This window comes from Littorina saxatilis, linkage group LG2, assembly GCF_037325665.1.
Source record: "Littorina saxatilis isolate snail1 linkage group LG2, US_GU_Lsax_2.0, whole genome shotgun sequence".
NCBI lineage: Eukaryota > Metazoa > Mollusca > Gastropoda > Littorinimorpha > Littorinidae > Littorina > Littorina saxatilis.
This window is the reverse complement of record NC_090246.1, coordinates 85,715,985-85,733,109: the sequence shown is the minus strand read 5'-3', so window position 1 is coordinate 85,733,109 and position 17,125 is coordinate 85,715,985. Positions and strand designations below refer to the sequence as shown.

Sequence of the window (17,125 nt, the reverse complement as noted above, 5' to 3'; positions counted from 1 at the left end):
GTCCGCCCCCTGTCGATATTTATCGACTAAGTTCCTTGTTTTCATTGTTAAGCACAGAAATATTGATATGTGTTTGGGGCGGGGATGTAGCTCAGTCGCCGGGTAGCGCGCTGGACTTTGTATCCAGTTGGCCGCTGTCAGCGTGAGTTCGTCCCCACGTTCGGCGAGAGATTTATTTCTCAGAGTCAACTTTGTGCGCAGACTCTCCTCGGTGTCCGAACACCCCCGTGTGTACACGCAAGCACAAGACCAAGTGCGCACGAAAAAATCCTGTAATCCATGTAAGAGTTCGGTGGGTTATAGAAACACGAAAATACCCAGCATGCTTCCTCCGAAAACGGCGTATGGCTGCCTAAATGGCGGGGTAAAAAACGGTCATACACGTAAAATTCCACTCATGCAAAAAACACGAGTGTACGTGGGAGTTTCAGCCCACGAGCGCAGCAGAAGAAGAAGAAGAAGAAGATATGTGTTTAGTTTGCTGAAACCATCACAATACACTTTTACTGCCCGGGTAAGTATGTCATCAGGAGCTTAAAATGATGATGATAATTAAAGAATTCAAATATGTTTAAAAAAATATTTGTGAGCAAATCATATACTTCCGTTGTGGTATATTTTCTCTGCTAACTGACTTCTATTTAAGTCTTTACTTTTTATTATTATTATTCTCTTTATTTATTATTACTTGAATCTATTCTGTTATAAGCAGCAGTTGTCGTAGCCGGGAACTGTTGCTTTTCTTCGATTCTTTTTCCCCCTTCAACATTATAAACAACTACGATACATATACATTGTAAAACATAAAACTTTTAACAAAAAGTGTTCATGTGTCCGTGTGCACAAACAATGGTCACAGAACCACAAAAGTAAATTCAAAACATTTTGATCTAAATGCTTGGACAAGGTCCGAGCTGGCCGTCATTCCTGAACTCATTTGCTGTCGCTGCTGTATACGTTTGATTTTCGACATTGGTAGAGCCGAGGAACACCCACAGAAGATCGATCCATAGTGCACTGACCACTGCGGGGGTGGATATCTGTTGATGTATAATCGCAGCTCTTTCGGGATATATTGTGCAACCGGATAAGTTCAAGTTAATGGGGCCGCGATCTTCTGATAATTATGCCTGTCTTGAGACTTGATTAAAAAAACAAAAACTCATTTTGTTCAAGTCGGTCCATGGGGGTCTGAATTCCTTGGTATTCAAGCCGAGCGGCCGTTTGTGAGTATAACTGATGTAGGCCGGTGTGACGTTTTCATCTTTCGCCGTGTTGATATTTCGCTTCTCGGCCTCGTTGATCTAGTATAAACTATACACTGAATACAAAAACCACCCTTCGATAGTACTGATGAGCGACCTTGTGTACCTTACATTCATGGGGCCAAATTTGTCCAACCAGTTTGTTTTATTTAACTTAGAAATTTGATTCATCCTAAAACGTTTCCCTTCTTACTCAAGGGACGTAACCACTCGGTATACGTTTTCGAAGAATTCGATTTTGGGGGTGAAATCTATTAAATTTCACCACCAATTTTCTTCACATGCAAGAAACTGACATGCTTTTCGTCCATAAATAATTTCATTTCTTAATTTTACCAGGAAACAACATTTCAGTCTTGAGTATATGTCGAGGGGGAAATATGTACACAGGCGAAAGATGAAATCGTGACACCGGGCCAGTCTGTCTTAGTGTCTATGTCTCTTGTCTCTCAGTCAAACACACACTCACACACACACACACACACACACAACACGCACAAACACACGCACACACGCACACACGCACAAACACACGCACACATACACACACACACACACACACACACACACACAAAGTCACAGTTTATGAACATATTCTTGTGAAAACAAGGAAACAGTCCCTTGTATCGAGTTTTGAAGAAAAAAAAGGGATGCAACCCAAAATCGTCTGCTACAAGTATGCAGAGTTGTTTTCCCTAGAGTGTCCTGCCAAAACACGCGTGATGGCGGCAACACTGGTGGAGAACCTCCAGTCTCTTCAGGTTATTTACCGTCAGTCAGGCGCATCAGGACGCGACCAGATAGATGGCAACATCTCCGATATCACTCAGATATGTCTGCATGAAATCTCAGATAAAGACAAAGGTTTGCAATGATATGTTGCCTAATATAACAGACCGAAAACTTGTTATGGTCAGAAAAGCTATGGAAAAGCGTTTCAAATGGGGGGTTGGGCAATCGTGTTGCAATCGAAAGTGCTGACACTACAGTTTTTGACAATTCAAAATCGAAGTGGCATCTTGGGCAAGCAAAATCATTTAATATCTAACTAATATGTCCTCACGGTAATCTTGAACTTTAGCGTGTTAAATTCATAGCTCGGAATCCAGTGACATTCTTTACTTATTTTTGATACAAGTCCATGTAAGCAAGCCAAAGAATATTTGTCATGAAATTAATTGACGGATTGAGCTCCAAACTTAAGCATAATTAATTAATTTGGTTGTTCAATCGACGAAAATGCACTGAAAATGGCGTACGTTCGTCAACCATGGGACATCATTTACACGAAAGAGTTGTCTCTCTTGTCCGCTCATACGGATAATTCCTTCTTTGACCCATGTAAACGAAATGCATTCGTACAATTCATCGGAGTTTATTCTGTAACTTCAAAGGGATCTAAAATGACTTGTTATGATTACAAGTGCATGTTCTGCAAATTTGGAGACTTTAATGCCTCTGAATTATGAGCTATGAATTTAACACACTAAAGTTGAAGATTACCATCCTACTGCCTATCTTTGAATGTGCAATAAAAATAACACTGTTTTAAAGATGAATGGAGCCTGCAGTATTCTTACTTGAAAGTATTCTATTTCAAGAACTTTTCATTTTGTGAATCCTCTGTGTCTATCTCCTGAAACAGTCCCTTGGAAATGACGTTACATACTGTAAGAAAAGCAAATGTTTTGGGATTATTTCAGTGTGACAGCAAAAGCACACATGCGGGTAATTCAAGGGATTGCTTGTTAAGTTAATGTTAGGTATATCAAATGGGTTTGCCTAAAGCCAAAGAGGATCCTGTACTAGATCTATAGATTAGACCACTTTTTCATCACTCTTTTGACTGTAACTAATTAGAATGAAAACTGAACATGTACTTTTTGTTAATTAATAAGGAGGTTTTTGTCCCATCAGATTTTTGCTGCTCTGCCTTGTTTGACAAGGAAACTGGGATTGTCGCATTCATACAGAAGGTTGCCGGAGATGATCAGGTAACAGTAACACTGTTATGTCAGCAATAACAGATCTTGCATTTACTCATTACTGCTTAGTTCAGACTTATTTTTAGGGCATTGACAATATGTCTGCTTAGTATGAGGCACGCCCAGAAAATGTGTGACAAATGTGCAGAATTTTGTATCAAAGCAAAATGTCAGGAAGGCCATTCCAGAAACAAAGATATTGTGCAGATTTGCATATGGCACGTTAGCCCACTATATATATGCTAGCACATTTACCCCCCCCCCCCCCCCCATCATACACAAATATAATTCAATGCATTTAAAATTAAATGTTAATTCATTGATGTGTGATTAAGATGATCCTTGTAGAAAGATGATTGAAATCAGTGATTTAATTGGCGTTGTAATTCTAGTTTCAGAGCAGCAAGGCTGCCGTCCTGGACCTCATTTCTGGCTTTGCACAGAAAGTGGAGAAGAAAATCTTACCATATGCCCTGGACATAAAGGTAACACACCAACATATGCATGGAGTGATGGACGGAAACTGGAGGTTGGGGGGGGGGGGGGGGGGGTGGGTCAATTCTGTCAGCTACTTCTCTTCTTAATCTTATCTAGCAGGGTTAAAAGCTCCTATCCAGAATTCCTGATTTTGAAAAGGTTGTTTCTGGATAACTTTTTGGATTTAAAAATAATTCCTGTGGAATCTGTTTTCTTGCATGCATTGGCTTTGAATAGTGTCAGAAATCTCTAAAAATGCTTTAATTTTCCAGAGGCTTTGCTGCCTAGAGTAGAACTTACAGGGCACTGCCCCTTAAACTTGCTGGGGACCATGCAACCCCCTGGACTTGTAGCTTTTTTTCCATTTGATTTTCTGTTTTCTCAACTTCCATTCCTATGCCAAAGTTATTTTTCTCTTTCCATTTATGTGATTACAATTGTTACTTGGGGAAAGTTAACCATGGGGTGGGAAGTCAGCACAAAAAAACCATGAAAGGTCAGGTTCACAGGTCTCACTTTTCCATTCTGAATCACACCCACCTCCTTTTCCATGATTTAACTTGCATACTGAAGTTTGAACTTGATTCAAGTCCAGCAGCCTAGATTCATCTCACTTAAAATTCTAGACTTCTTTTTCTCTCGATTAATTCATTCATCAAATCCTGCATAATAAAGAGAGAGAGAAAGTTATGCTACATCATGCACACAATGAAAGAGACTTTCTTTATTTGGTGTTTAACGTCGTTTTCAACCACGAAGGTTATATCGCGACGAGGGAAAGGGGGGAGATGGGATAGGGGAAAGGGGGGAGATGGGATAGAGCCACTTGTTAAGTGTTTCTTGTTCACAAAAGCACTAATCAAAAAATTGCTCCAGGGGCTTGCAACGTAGTACAATATATGACCTTACTGGGAGAATGCTAGTTTCCAGTACAAAGGACTAAACATTTCTTACATACTGCTTGACTAAAATCTTTACAAACATTGACTATATTCTATACAAGAACCACTTAACAAGGGTAAAAGGAGAAACAGAATCCGTTAGTCGCCTCTTACGACATACGGGGTGCAGAGAAATAAGGATGTGGAAAAGAAGACTTTTGGTAAGTGAAATAAAGGTGATGGATCCAGTCAGGTAGAAATAAGACAACAAGAAAAGAATTGGAAAACTGCAGGGAATAGTAGGGAGAGTTTTCTTGGAAGGAAATATAGGTGAAAGGACTGGTAAGGCAGAAATAAGACAAGAGAAGAGAAGTAAAGGGGTGGGGTAGCTCTGTTTAAACGCTCCCGCCGCGTGAAGGCGACCCCATGGGAGCAATGAAAGAGACACCCATTTCACAAACACATTGATGCAGAGACTAACCATGAGTTCTTTTCATTTTCAGGAAGTGTGCATATCGGCGTTCACCAGAGACAAATCAGCCAAGGTGAAAAATGCAGCCATCTGTGCCCTTATCAAGGTTAGTGAAGATGTGTGTGTATGTCTTGTATCTGTGTGTATGGCTGCATGCTCGTGTGTGTGTGTGTGTGTGTGTGTGTGTGTGTGTGTGTGTGTGTGTGTGTGTGTGTGTGTGTGTGCATGCCTGCGCGCATGTGTGTGTTGGTGTATGTCTTGTGTCTGTGTGAATGCCTGCAAGTGTGTGTGTGTGTGAGTGGACTTGTGTATGCATGAGGCAAACTCCAACCCAGAAACCCAACCAAGGCAACATGTGTAGCACTAATTACATCGCCAACATGTTGCATGCGAGATTGATTGACGATTTGGAGATAAGTGTTTTGACTGTCTGTCAACTTAAAAGACCACTGGGTTGACGTACCATAAATGTAAAATTTTGTTTTGTCCATAATTTATGTAATTAAAACGTTCCAATTACCTACAATTGGTAGAGCACTGGACTTGTGATCGAAAGGTCGCAGGTTCGAATTCGGGCCGGGACGGACACGGGTCAACTTTATGTGCAGACCCAGAGACGGAAGCCATGTCCCACCCCCGTGTCATCACAATGGCACGTAAAAGACCTTGGTCATTCTGCCATAAGTGCAGGTGGCTGAATACACCTAAACACGCAGACACCTGGGTAGCGCGACTCCGTTGCTGCTAGCTTTCCACTGGGAGGAAGCGACCCGAATTTCCCAGCAATGGGACAATAAACTGAATAAAGTAATGAAAATGAAAAATGAAAAAAATGATTATGTGTGACGTCATGTGAATACCTGTTTTTCCCCTGTATTTTTCACCTCTTATGTAATGAGTCTTTCTTTTCTCAAGGTGATAGAGCTGACCGTGGGCTCTCAGATGGGAGAGGACTTGAAGATCGACAAGATGGTCAATAAGTTCTTCATGGAACTCACCAAGGGCACCAAGCTTGCTTCCACTGGTAAACTTGTCACAACAATGTCAGGGATGGCCAAATTGTTCGCCCGATCGCCAGGGGCGAGTAAACAATCCACCGGGCTAGTAGAAACCGCCTGGCAACTGGCCCGGCTGGCCAGTGAAAATTCTGGACAAATGCAACACTTGTGGTTGTAACACTAACAGCAAGTTTCAAAGCCATAAACACTGCAGATGCAGCAACTGTGATATGTACCGGGCCAGCGAAATCTCTGGCGGGCTAGTAACTTTCTTGAAGTTACACGCTAGGCTAGTGAGTTAAAATTTTGAGATTTGGTCATCCCTGAATGTACAGTAGATCCTCTTTTTACGGACCATGACACTATCTGAGAAATAAGGCCTGTCAATATAACACTTACCTCGACAGTACTATTCTTGCACATTATCTATTATAGGCCGAAAAAATTGGACAAAACGCTGAGTGGGTACAATTATCTCCCATAACCATGCGCCACCGTGGATCCCAAGCACTGTCCGAGTGCTTCCCCCTTACAGGATGTAGGTGGCGCGTCCTCTTTCTTTTTTCGCGCGTGTCAGACCGGCTGTGTTTCTGCTACGCTCCCGGATTATTTTGGACTAAGAGGCTCCTTTTCTGTGTGGACTATCACCTGTTGGATTATTGTGTGTTATTCCACTTCTGGCTTGAGGCTACGTTGTGTTTCCTTCAACTTGTGCCTCCGTTTTTGTGTGGCGGACTCGGCGTGCCTCCCGTCCTACTTCGTGGTGACCGGTCGTCTGCTTCTCGTTTCGCCGCATTCACTTGAGTATTGACCTAAATTTTCTTTGAATTTTGTTAATTCTCGGTCTTTAAGGGTACGTACAGGGCGAGGTAGGATGTCTCGTCCTGTTTTGGGCTCTGGTTCTACGGAACCAGAGTCTGCCGGGGGCAACCCTTCTCCGGGCGCCCAGCGTCATGTTTTACGCACGGAGAAGGGGATCTTTCGGCGCTCCGACTCTCCCTCCCCAAACGCTTTGCGTTTGCGGCGAGGGAGGGCGGAGAAAGCCTGTTTGAGCAAGCTCAATGCGAGCTTGCTCAAACAGGCTGGGCTTGAGCCTGGGACTTCGGGCGGGGCTGCGCCGTCGAAGGTTCGGGGAAGTTCGAGGGGAAAGAAAAAGCTTCTTTCTCCTTCTCCTTCAGTGGAACAGGCTTCCCCCCCTTCGACGCCGTTGTCCGGCCCTCAGTCTCAGGCTTCAGCTCCTCCCGGTTTCAAGCCTGGGGGGAAGGTTTCCTTCTCCCCCCTGGCTCGAATCCGGGGGCAGGTCGATTCCCAACCCTCTTTGGGGGTTGGTGAATCCGATCTAGGGGCTACTGGAGAGACTCAGGTTTTGACAGCCAACGGCCATACCACGTTGAAAACACCGGTTCTCGTCCGACCACCGAAGTTAAGCAACGTCGGGCCCGGTTAGTACTTGGATGGGTGACCGCCTGGGAACACCGGGTGCAGTTGGCATTAAAATCTTTCTTTTTCCGGTGCCTCTCCTGTGCCCTCCTCGGTTTCCACCGCTGTGGAAGCCAGGAGGGACACGGGTCCTCCTCTGAACTCCCTCGCTGGGTCGTCTGCTGCTGTTTTGACAGTAGTTTCGGCCTCCTGGGGGGGGAGATCGGAGGAGATGACGGGGTCTCTGAATTCCCTCCCCGCTGGGGTTGGGATGCGAATTGACCCCGTTCAGGGCGGTCCTGTGGGGGCAGGGGTTTCAGGCTTCGTGCCTACGACCACTGCTACTACGGTTCCCTCTGACGTCCGTGTGACTGGTGGCTGTCCCTCTTGAAACGCTCCGGCCGACTAGTTACTGGACGTGGAGGTGTTCGACAGAACGTGGTACTTCTGTCGAATGGTCAGGGCGACGGGAACATTGTTTCTGTTGCTCAGACCGACACCTCCGACCGGACCGTCTTGACCCCACGCCATTCCTTAGCGTCTGGTGTTCGGGTGACGGATGGTCCGGACCAAGGGTCCGGAACGTTCCAGGCTTACGGGTCGGGATCGAACCGGACCCACGGGTCCCGACTGGACTTGACCTCCGGGTTTGGTCCGGACGGGACCCATGGTACGGGACCGTACCGGACCTTAGGGTCCGGTGCGGGACAGTACCTCTGGCCCTTGCCGGACCCCCCGGACCTACGGGTCCGGATGGTACGGTACGGGACCAGTGTTTCGGTCGGGACCGGACCACCCGACCACCTCTGTTGGTCTGGGTGGTCTGGCACCGAACCGGAACACACCGGACCTACGGGTCCGGAGGGTACGGTACCGGACCAGTGGTCCGGTCGGGACCGGACCACTCGACCACCTCTGTTGGTCCGGGTGGTCTGGCACCGAACCGGACCATGCCGGACCTACGGGTCCGGATGGTACGGTATGTCCACGTCCGGACCGAGCCACCCGAACACTTCTGTGGGTACGGATGGTTCGGTACCGAACGGGACCTCCGGATGGTGCGGGACCGGACCGAATCTACGGGTTCGGATGGTCCGGTACCGGACCACCCGACCACCTCTGTTGGTCCGGATGGTCTGTCACCGAACCGGACCATACCGGACCACCGGACCTACGGGTCCGGATGGTACGGTAGGTCCACGTCCGGACCGAACACTTCAGTGGGTACGGATGGTTCGGTGCCGTACGGGACCTCCGGATGGTATGGGACAGGACCGGAACACCGGACCACCCTACCGGATCGGTCCGGACCACCCGACCACCTCTGTTGGTCCGGATGGTCTGGCACCGAACCGGACCTACGGGTCCGGATGGTACGGTATGTCCACGTCCGGACCGAGCCACCCGAACACTTCTGTGGGTACGGGTGGTTCGGTGCCGAACGGGACCTCCGGATGGTGCGGGACCGGACCGGACCTACGGGTCCGGATGGTCCGGTGCTGGACCGGTGGTCCGGTCCGGACCGGACCACCCGACCACCTCTGTTGGTCCGGATGGTCTGGCACCGAACCGGACCATACCGGACTTACGGGTCCGGATGGTACGGTGTGTCCACGTCCGGACCGAGCCACCCGAACACTTCTGTGGGTACGGATGGTTCGGTACCGAACGGGACCTCCGGATGGTACGGGACCGGACCGGAACACCGGACCGGAACACCGGACCACCCTACCGGACCGGTCCGGACCACCCGACCACCTCTGTTGGTCCGGATGGTCTGGCACCGAACCGGACCTACGGGTCCGGATGGTACGGTACGTACGTCCACGCCCGGACCGAACCACCCGAACACTTCTGTGCGTACGGATGGTTCGGTGCCGAACAGGACCTCCGGATGGTACCGGACCTACGGGTCCGGACCTACGGGTCCGGATGGTCCGGTGCGGGACCACCCGACCACCTCTGTTGGTCTGGATGGTCTGGCACCGAACCGGACCACCGGACCTACGGGTCCGGATGGTACGGTATGTCCACGTCCGGACCTAACCACCCGAACACTTCTGTGGGTACGATGGTTCGGTGCTGAACGGGACCTCCGGATGGTACGGCACCGGACCGGACCACCCTACCGGACCGGATCGGCACCCCCGACCGGACCGGACCATTTCTTTTCTGATCAGACCCCATGGGTTCCTGTTCAGTCTATAAATGGCGGGGGTTCGTTGGCTGGGCTGACCCAACAGTCGCAGGGTTGTTGTTTTTCTCCCCCTTCGGCTGCTGGAGACGTTTCGTCTTTGGGGCAGGGGTCTTCGCGGCCTCTTGCTTCTGTGGGCGTTTCTTCACAGCCTGCTTCATCGCTTTCGGCTCTTCCCCCTCAAGCTCCCTACACTCCTGCTTTTGAGGAGTTGTCGGGAAGTGAAGAGGAGAGTGAGTCGGAGGACGATAGGGAGGAGGATCAGGGTCGCCCTGAGGTTAACACTGAACCTCTACCCTTGCCGGTTTCTGATGGAACTTCCGAAGCTATGCTTCGTACTTTCCAACAGTACATGACAGACATCACGCGGCGTCTTGACGTCACGGATGCCTCTCTTAAGCGTCTGTCGTCTAGTGTTGACACACAGGACGTGGACCCGGGGTCTGAGGACGAGAGGCAGGAGGCTCGTCCTCGCACAGCTAGAAGGACGTTTGAACAGTTTCAGGACGTCCTTCCCTGAGACGCCCTCTCGTCCTTTGAGTCCGCTTCGGCCCGGGCGCGGGAGGCTCACGCCGCGTCTGCCGGCGGCTCGTTTTATGAACGATCCGGCCGCCGGCAATTCGCGTTCCACCCTAGTCTAAGTGCCACGGTGGAAGCGGCAGCACATCGCCTGAGGAGTACAGATTCACGTGCAAACGCGACCTATGTTCCTCGGGAGGACGCGGGTTCAGTGCCATGCTTTCCTTCGGGAGGCGCACCTCCACTGTTTCCTCGTGTCCAATCTGTTTCGTCCCTCCCTTTTCCCTTTGACTCTCGAACTCTCCCTTTCCAGACTTCGAGTGTTTAGGGTGGGACTGACGGTGATGTGTTCGTTGGGGAGGTGCCTTCGGTCAAGAAGGTGGAACTGAGCTCTGCTTCGTTCCACAATCTTGAGGCCACCGTTTCTTCCACAGTCGAGGCCCAATCACAGGCCTTGACATGGATGAGCACGCTGTCCACACTGTTGGACCCTCCCAATCGGGCAGAGTCCGATTCCACTCGGGTCCTTGACACGGTTCGAGTGGATCGGGCTTTGCATGCCGTGCGATCGTGCGTGACGTCTGCGGCAGAATTGGCCATTGGAACACGGGTCCACTTTATTGGCCCTGTTCCGTGATCATTTTCTGCCTACTTCTATAGTGCCTCCGGATATGAGGAAGAGTCTGAGGAACACGTTTCCTCAGCCTTCTTCCCTCTTTCATCCGGACACTGTTCGTTCTGTGGTGGAGTCCACACGCCAGAGGAACACTGATTCTCTGATGGTTGGCCTCGCTGCTTCGGCGACGGCGGCGGGGAGTAAGAGAAGTGCTACAGTCACCTCCAGCTCCCAGCCTCAGAAGAAGAAGAAGAAGCCAGTTTCACTGCCTCCTTCTTCCTCCTCTTAGGCGCCTGTTGCGTTCCCAAGCAAGACGAAGGGTGCTCAGACAGGTAAGGGGAAGCAGCACCACCAGGGGGGGTGGTCGCAAGCCTGCGCCTGCCCGCCAGCAGAATTTTCAGTGAGTCCCGGCCCTACGTTGACGCCCCCCCAAGTTGCCCCTCTTTCGTCCGGCGGTTTCCTTTTTTTCGGGCCCGCGGCATGTGGGGCAGACTGGTCTCCAACCAGTTTTTCTTGAGGGTGGTGTGGTCGGGGTTTTCTCTACCGCTGTCGTCACAACCTCCATTGTCCGCTCTACCTTGGACGTTCCCCCCTCCTCGAGAGCCTGCCAGATGGCAGGCTCTTCAGGACGAGGTGAACTCGTTGGTCGAGAAGAAGGCGGTCTACCCCCTTTCTCAGCCTTCTCTGGGGTTCTGCTCCCGCCTGTTCACCGTCCCCAAAAAGGACGGCCGGTTCAGGCCGGTGTTGGACCTCTCCACCTTGAACTTGTACCTTCACAGGTGCAAGTTCAAGATGGAAACCCCTTCGTCGGTCCGGTTGGCCATCCGGCCAAACTATTGGGCCATGTCTGGGACCTCCAGGATGCTTACTTCCACATCCTGGTGGCCCTGGGGTACCGACATCTGCTCTGGTTCGTTTGGGAGGGCACGGTGTTCGAGTTTCGGGCCCTCCCATTCGGCCTGTCCTTGGCCCCTCTGATTTTCAACGGGGACAACAACACCACATGCTTAGCTTACCTTCGCCACCAGGGGGGCACCAATTCTCGGTCCCTCTCCCTGTTGGCGGAGGAGATTCTGCTCTGGTGCCAGACCAATCAGGTCCGGATGTCAGTCCAGTTCGTTCCGGGGAAACTGAACGCCCTGGCCGACATTCTCAGTCGGGGCGATCAGGTTCTCTCCACAGAATGGACCATCGCTCACAACGTTCTACAGCGTCTGTGGGCAAGGTGGGACCGTCCTCTGATCGATCTGTTCGTAACTCGATTCAGCGCTCGGCTTCCCAGGTACGTCAGCCCCTTTCGAGACATGAATGCGTTCCACTTGGACGCATTCACTCTCTTGTGGAGGCTCCTCGATGCTTACGCCTATCCCCCGACATCTCTGATTCCGAGGGTGCTGGCAAAATATCTGCAGGAACGACCAAGACTGATTTTGGTCGCGCCTTACTGGCCAACAGCTCCGTGGTTTCCAGATCTTCGCGGTCTCACCCACGTAGACCCTCTACCTCTGGATCTGGACGGGGGAGGTCTGCTCCAGCCTCGATCATGCCTCCCTCATCCACGTCCAGAGAGTCTGTGCTTGACCGCATGGCTCTTGTGCGCTCCAAACTGCTTGCACTAGGATTGCACAAGAGTTCAGTAGAGTTTTCCTTGAACGCTAAGAGGCGATCAACTAATCAGCTCTACGACTTACGCTGGAGAGCTTGGGCCACCTTCGCCTTGTCCAAGGGGATAAAGCCGCTTTATCCCTCAACACAGGACTTGGCCAACTTCCTGGTGGAAGTGTATCAAAAGAAGAGTCTTTCTTCTAAGACTCTTCTTGGATACAGATCTGCCATCGCTTCCACGATTGCGGCCGCTACTGGTCGCAGAACTGAACACTTGATCAGGTCCTCCCTCATCGCTAATGTCCTTTCGGGTATTAGCAATGCAGCGGTGTCTAAACCTCTGGTTTCATTTCCCAAGGGGGATGTCTTTCTGGTCCTCAAACTCCTGCGTAGCAATGAGTTTGAACCCCTGGCAGGCATCAGTATCAAGTTGCTGATTTTTAAGACTAATTGTTCCTCATCGCTTTAGCCACTTGCCGTAGACTCAGTGGTATTCAAGCTTTGAGTGGCCTGGACTTTGACATTGAGTTCACCACACAGCAGTGGTTGCTAGCATGGTCACGTCAGTCTAAGGTATGTTTCTTGGGTATATTTTCTTTTACGGTAGTACTGTTCGAAAATTGCCTGGGTATCTTAATCCTTGGATTTAAGTGATTTTGATTAAGGAGTTTAATACTCTACATATCACCCTCACACCACTCTGGTATTCTGTGCAAGAATAGTACTGTCGAGGTAAGTGTTATATTGACTGTAAGGCTTCTTTTTAAGCCTACTGTCTATATGATACTTACCGAGACAGTACTATTAGAGTTTCCCTCCCGCCTCCCCTCTTGATATGTTATGGGCTTTTTGAGGGTCTGCAGCTCATAAAGAAAGAGGACGCGCCACCTACATCCTGTAAGGGGGAAGCACTCGGACAGTGCTTGGGATCCACGGTGGCGCATGGTTATGGGAGATAATTGTACCCACTCAGCGTTTTGTCCAATTTTTTCGGCCTATAATAGATAATGTGCAAGAATAGTACTGTCTCGGTAAGTATCATATAGACAGTAGGCTTAAAAAGAAGCCTTACATTTAAGGTAAACTTGTCACAACAATGTGCAGTAGATCCTCTTTTTACGGACCATGAAACTATCTGAGAAATACGGCCTTTTAAGGTAAACTTGTCACAACAATGTACAGTAGATCCTCTTTTTACGGACCATGAAACTATCTGAGAAATACGGCCTTTTAAGGTAAACTTGCCAACATTAAACTAGAGAATACATGTTGAGAGGTGACTAACGGATTCTGTTTCTCTTTTTACCCTTGTTAAGTGTTTCTTGTATAGAATATAGTCAATTTTTGTAAAGATTTTAGTCAAGCAGTATGTAAGAAATGTTAAGTCCTTTGTACTGGAAACTTGCATTCTCCCAGTAAGGTAATACATTGTACTACGTTGCAAGCCCCTGGAGCAATTTTTTGATTAGTGCTTTTGTGAACAAGAAACAATTAACAAGTGGCTCTATCCCATCTCCCCCCCCCCCCCCTTTCCCCGTCGCGATATAACCTTTGTGGTTGAAAATGACGTTAAACACCAAATAAAGAAAGAATCATTGTGCCAAACATCATGCATTTCTGATGTGTGATGTCGCTGTAAAATTCCTAGAAATCCAATATGGCGGCTGTTTCCTTGGCAACGGCAGTCTATGACCATTAATATTCACCATTTTAAATAATTTATTTGTGTATTCACTTCAATAACAACCCAGACAATTAGGCTATTCCATGTATTCTCCAAGTTTAATTTTACTGCCGCACATTGCCTTAAAAGACTGGGAGAGTCTTGCAATGAAAGACGTCGAGATCAACAGGATAGACAACAAGTGGAGCAAGAGTCTGGTGTAAATGCAGGAACTTCTTAAATTTGTTTCCCTTTATTCGGAGCTCACAAAGTGTGCTGCAAAAGTGGAATCTCCCGACCTAAATGGTGGGTGTGTTTTATTTGTGGGTTTGAGTGTGTGTGGAGGAGATGTGCTGACATTTCATTTGTTGAATTACAACATTTCGTTTCCAGTGAAAGGCAACATCTACACCTTACTTGGAGTCGTGGCTGATGTATATCCAGAACATATGACTGTCTACTCAGAGCGACTGGTCTCCCTTTATGTCAGTGCTTTGAAAACTGAGGTAGGTTTTTAGTGTTCACATTTAAGCAGTAATTTCTCTCAAGATACTTGTTAAAGACAAAGTAAAGGATTTGGGTCCACATCTCAGACCTGTCCAGGCTTTTACATTGGCCAAGACCATCCCTGCACTTGGGAACCTGGCAAACACCAACAGCCCAGGAGCTTTCTGTACATGGTGCCATTTTTGTATGGAGTCATTTTTTGACTGACGCTAATGTTGAACTCAGGAGAAAAACAAAACAAAACACAAGTGGTCTTAAAAAGTTAAATGATGTTAAAACCTGTACGGATCTGAGATGGGGACCTGAATCCATTACATAGTATGTAAATAGTGTGTGAGTGTGTGCGTGTGTGTTCAAGATAGTCATTCAAAATGAAAGGAGATATTTTTAGTGTTGAATTTAGTACTTACCTCTTTGCAGCATAATTGTGTTTTAACCCTTTGTGTGTTCAGATGACATCCAAGACAAAGAAGCCCGACTTCCCCATCATTGCAGGCTGTTTACAGGGACTGACAGCTTTCCTCGTCAATTTCACACAGTCTGCTGATGAAGGTTTTTTTATTTTTTATATATATCTGATAACACTTTAAACAAAAAATTCAACATTCATGTCCGATCAAGCACAAAACGGGTTGTATATGATTAGATCAGGGAGTCATTTTTAAAATTATTATTTCATATTCAGGATAAGAAACCTGTTTTTGTTTGTTTGTTAGCCCCGAAGAAGCCTCCTAATAGGCAATCATTTGATTTTGTTTTGTATGTGCTGTCCTTGTTTTGGTGAGTTCAGAAATCTTTTGTTTTTCAACTTTATTACTTCAAGCTTGACTGATGTTAGAAGTTCTGAGGGTCACTTGACTGAATTCCAGGTGGAATAATTATTCATTTTAAACTTTTTTATGTGTGAATGACTGATGACTGGTACATTGACCTAGCGCTGCATTTTGTTTCGTCTGTGGCTACATGCATTGGCCAGTCTTAGGTCACATGACATTTAGAACAGCAAAGAAAAGGATTTTATTGGTGGTGGTTCTGGTTCCTTTTCCTAAATATGAAACATGATTTTATAGATGCAAGTTGATTTTAGTCTTTTTTTCCTGCCAAGTGACATTGTGTAACTAGATTTTCAGATCTGATAAACAAAGGAAGGTAAGTGCCTTAACCCCTTCACTGCCCACCCCGTATGTAATACGTGGTCATTTTCGGTTTGTCATACGCCCATAACCGTATCTCATACGTGGGATTTGTGTCAACAACATTTCATGACATTTCTGAAAACTAAATGGGAGGTAACCACTGTCCAAGTACTTGTAGGGGTTCTAAACACAGTTCTTTCCCATAGACCGTTTGGATAAGTTACTACCACGTGTTGAAAACTGTGTTAGAAATGTAGAACCGACTATTAGAGCATTCAGCCGCCATTCACAATGGTGGCCGAAAGTCGTACCTCAACTCGTAGACCTGTTTTCAAGCGATACAGTGTTCTGGAAGCTCTACAAGAAGTGATTTATGGATTACCACACAGAAGAATACTTCTATGGGCTGTAATGCGAGTACCTGATGTTTGACACCAGTTTTAGCAGTGTTTTGTGTGGTTTTACGTGCTGCAATGTGTGTGTGTGTAAGTCCGGAAACTGTAATTTTTGACAAAAATGGTCATTATATCAATTTTTACTATAACAATCACAAACAAAGTCCAATGATCATGTCATCCTATAATAGCCAAGGGTATAAGCAAAACACATGCCAAAGATCTAAGAGATATCTTAATAAATGATCGAGCAGTGAACAGATTAGTGAGCCTACCGAAGAAAGCGAAATTTTGCCCTGGCACACAGCAATACCAAAATGCTGTTATACTGTGGCAGTGAAGGGGTTAAAGGCATATGTCATGTGAAATAGAGTAAGTGAGAGTTATACAGAACCAATCTCCTGGTACTGAGGGAATAACAAACATTAAAATGAAGAGGCGATGGGCACAGTGGCCTAGGGGATAAGACGCCTGTCTCCCAAACGGAAGGTCATGGGTTCGAATCCTGGACGCGCCTGGTATATTAAGGGTGGAGATTTTTTCTGATCTCCCAGGTCAACTTATGTGCAGACCTGCTAATGCCTTATCCCCCTTCAAGTGTCAAACGGTCCTACACATGTGTGCAAAAAACATAGGTGTACGTGGGAGTTTCAGCCCATGAACGCAGAAGAAGAAGAAGAAATGAACAGGCGACTCATCATTTTTTGATTTTCAGAGTCCAAGTACTCCTATGACATCTTCAAGTATGCCAGGATGGCGATCGACCCGAACGTGGACTTCACCAGGTTTGATGTGCCCAAGGCTGGACTTCTGCTGTTCAGTCGTCACGCTTCACAGTTCCGTCAGTATCTGGTGGATGACTACAAGGTTTGTATTACAGCAGAACCCCCCTTTTAAGACCTCCAAACATCTGAGAAAATCAGGTCTTAAGAAGGAGCGAGTCTTAAAATGGGGGTAAATTTACAGAGCCTAGGAACAGAAAATCTGAGAAAA

General features: G+C 47.5%; 1 protein-coding gene and 1 non-coding gene across 2 annotated transcripts in view; both read left to right on the top strand.

Moving 5' to 3' along the window:
- The first annotated feature begins 1,987 nt into the window (after positions 1 to 1,987).
- Positions 1,988 to 17,125, top strand: part of LOC138954602 (DNA-dependent protein kinase catalytic subunit-like) — a 177,750-nt gene continuing 162,612 nt past the window's right edge. Inside the window, exons 1-8 of the mRNA XM_070326407.1 lie at positions 1,988 to 2,129; positions 3,183 to 3,259; positions 3,643 to 3,735; positions 5,112 to 5,186; positions 5,996 to 6,104; positions 14,488 to 14,600; positions 15,054 to 15,153; positions 16,848 to 16,999. Coding sequence (XP_070182508.1) covers positions 1,988 to 2,129; positions 3,183 to 3,259; positions 3,643 to 3,735; positions 5,112 to 5,186; positions 5,996 to 6,104; positions 14,488 to 14,600; positions 15,054 to 15,153; positions 16,848 to 16,999 — 861 coding nt within the window. The remainder of the gene's footprint in view (positions 2,130 to 3,182; positions 3,260 to 3,642; positions 3,736 to 5,111; positions 5,187 to 5,995; positions 6,105 to 14,487; positions 14,601 to 15,053; positions 15,154 to 16,847; positions 17,000 to 17,125) is intronic.
- Positions 7,451 to 7,569, top strand: LOC138960567 (5S ribosomal RNA). Its single transcript, XR_011454042.1, has one exon. It is a non-coding gene; the product is annotated as a 5S ribosomal RNA (ribosomal RNA).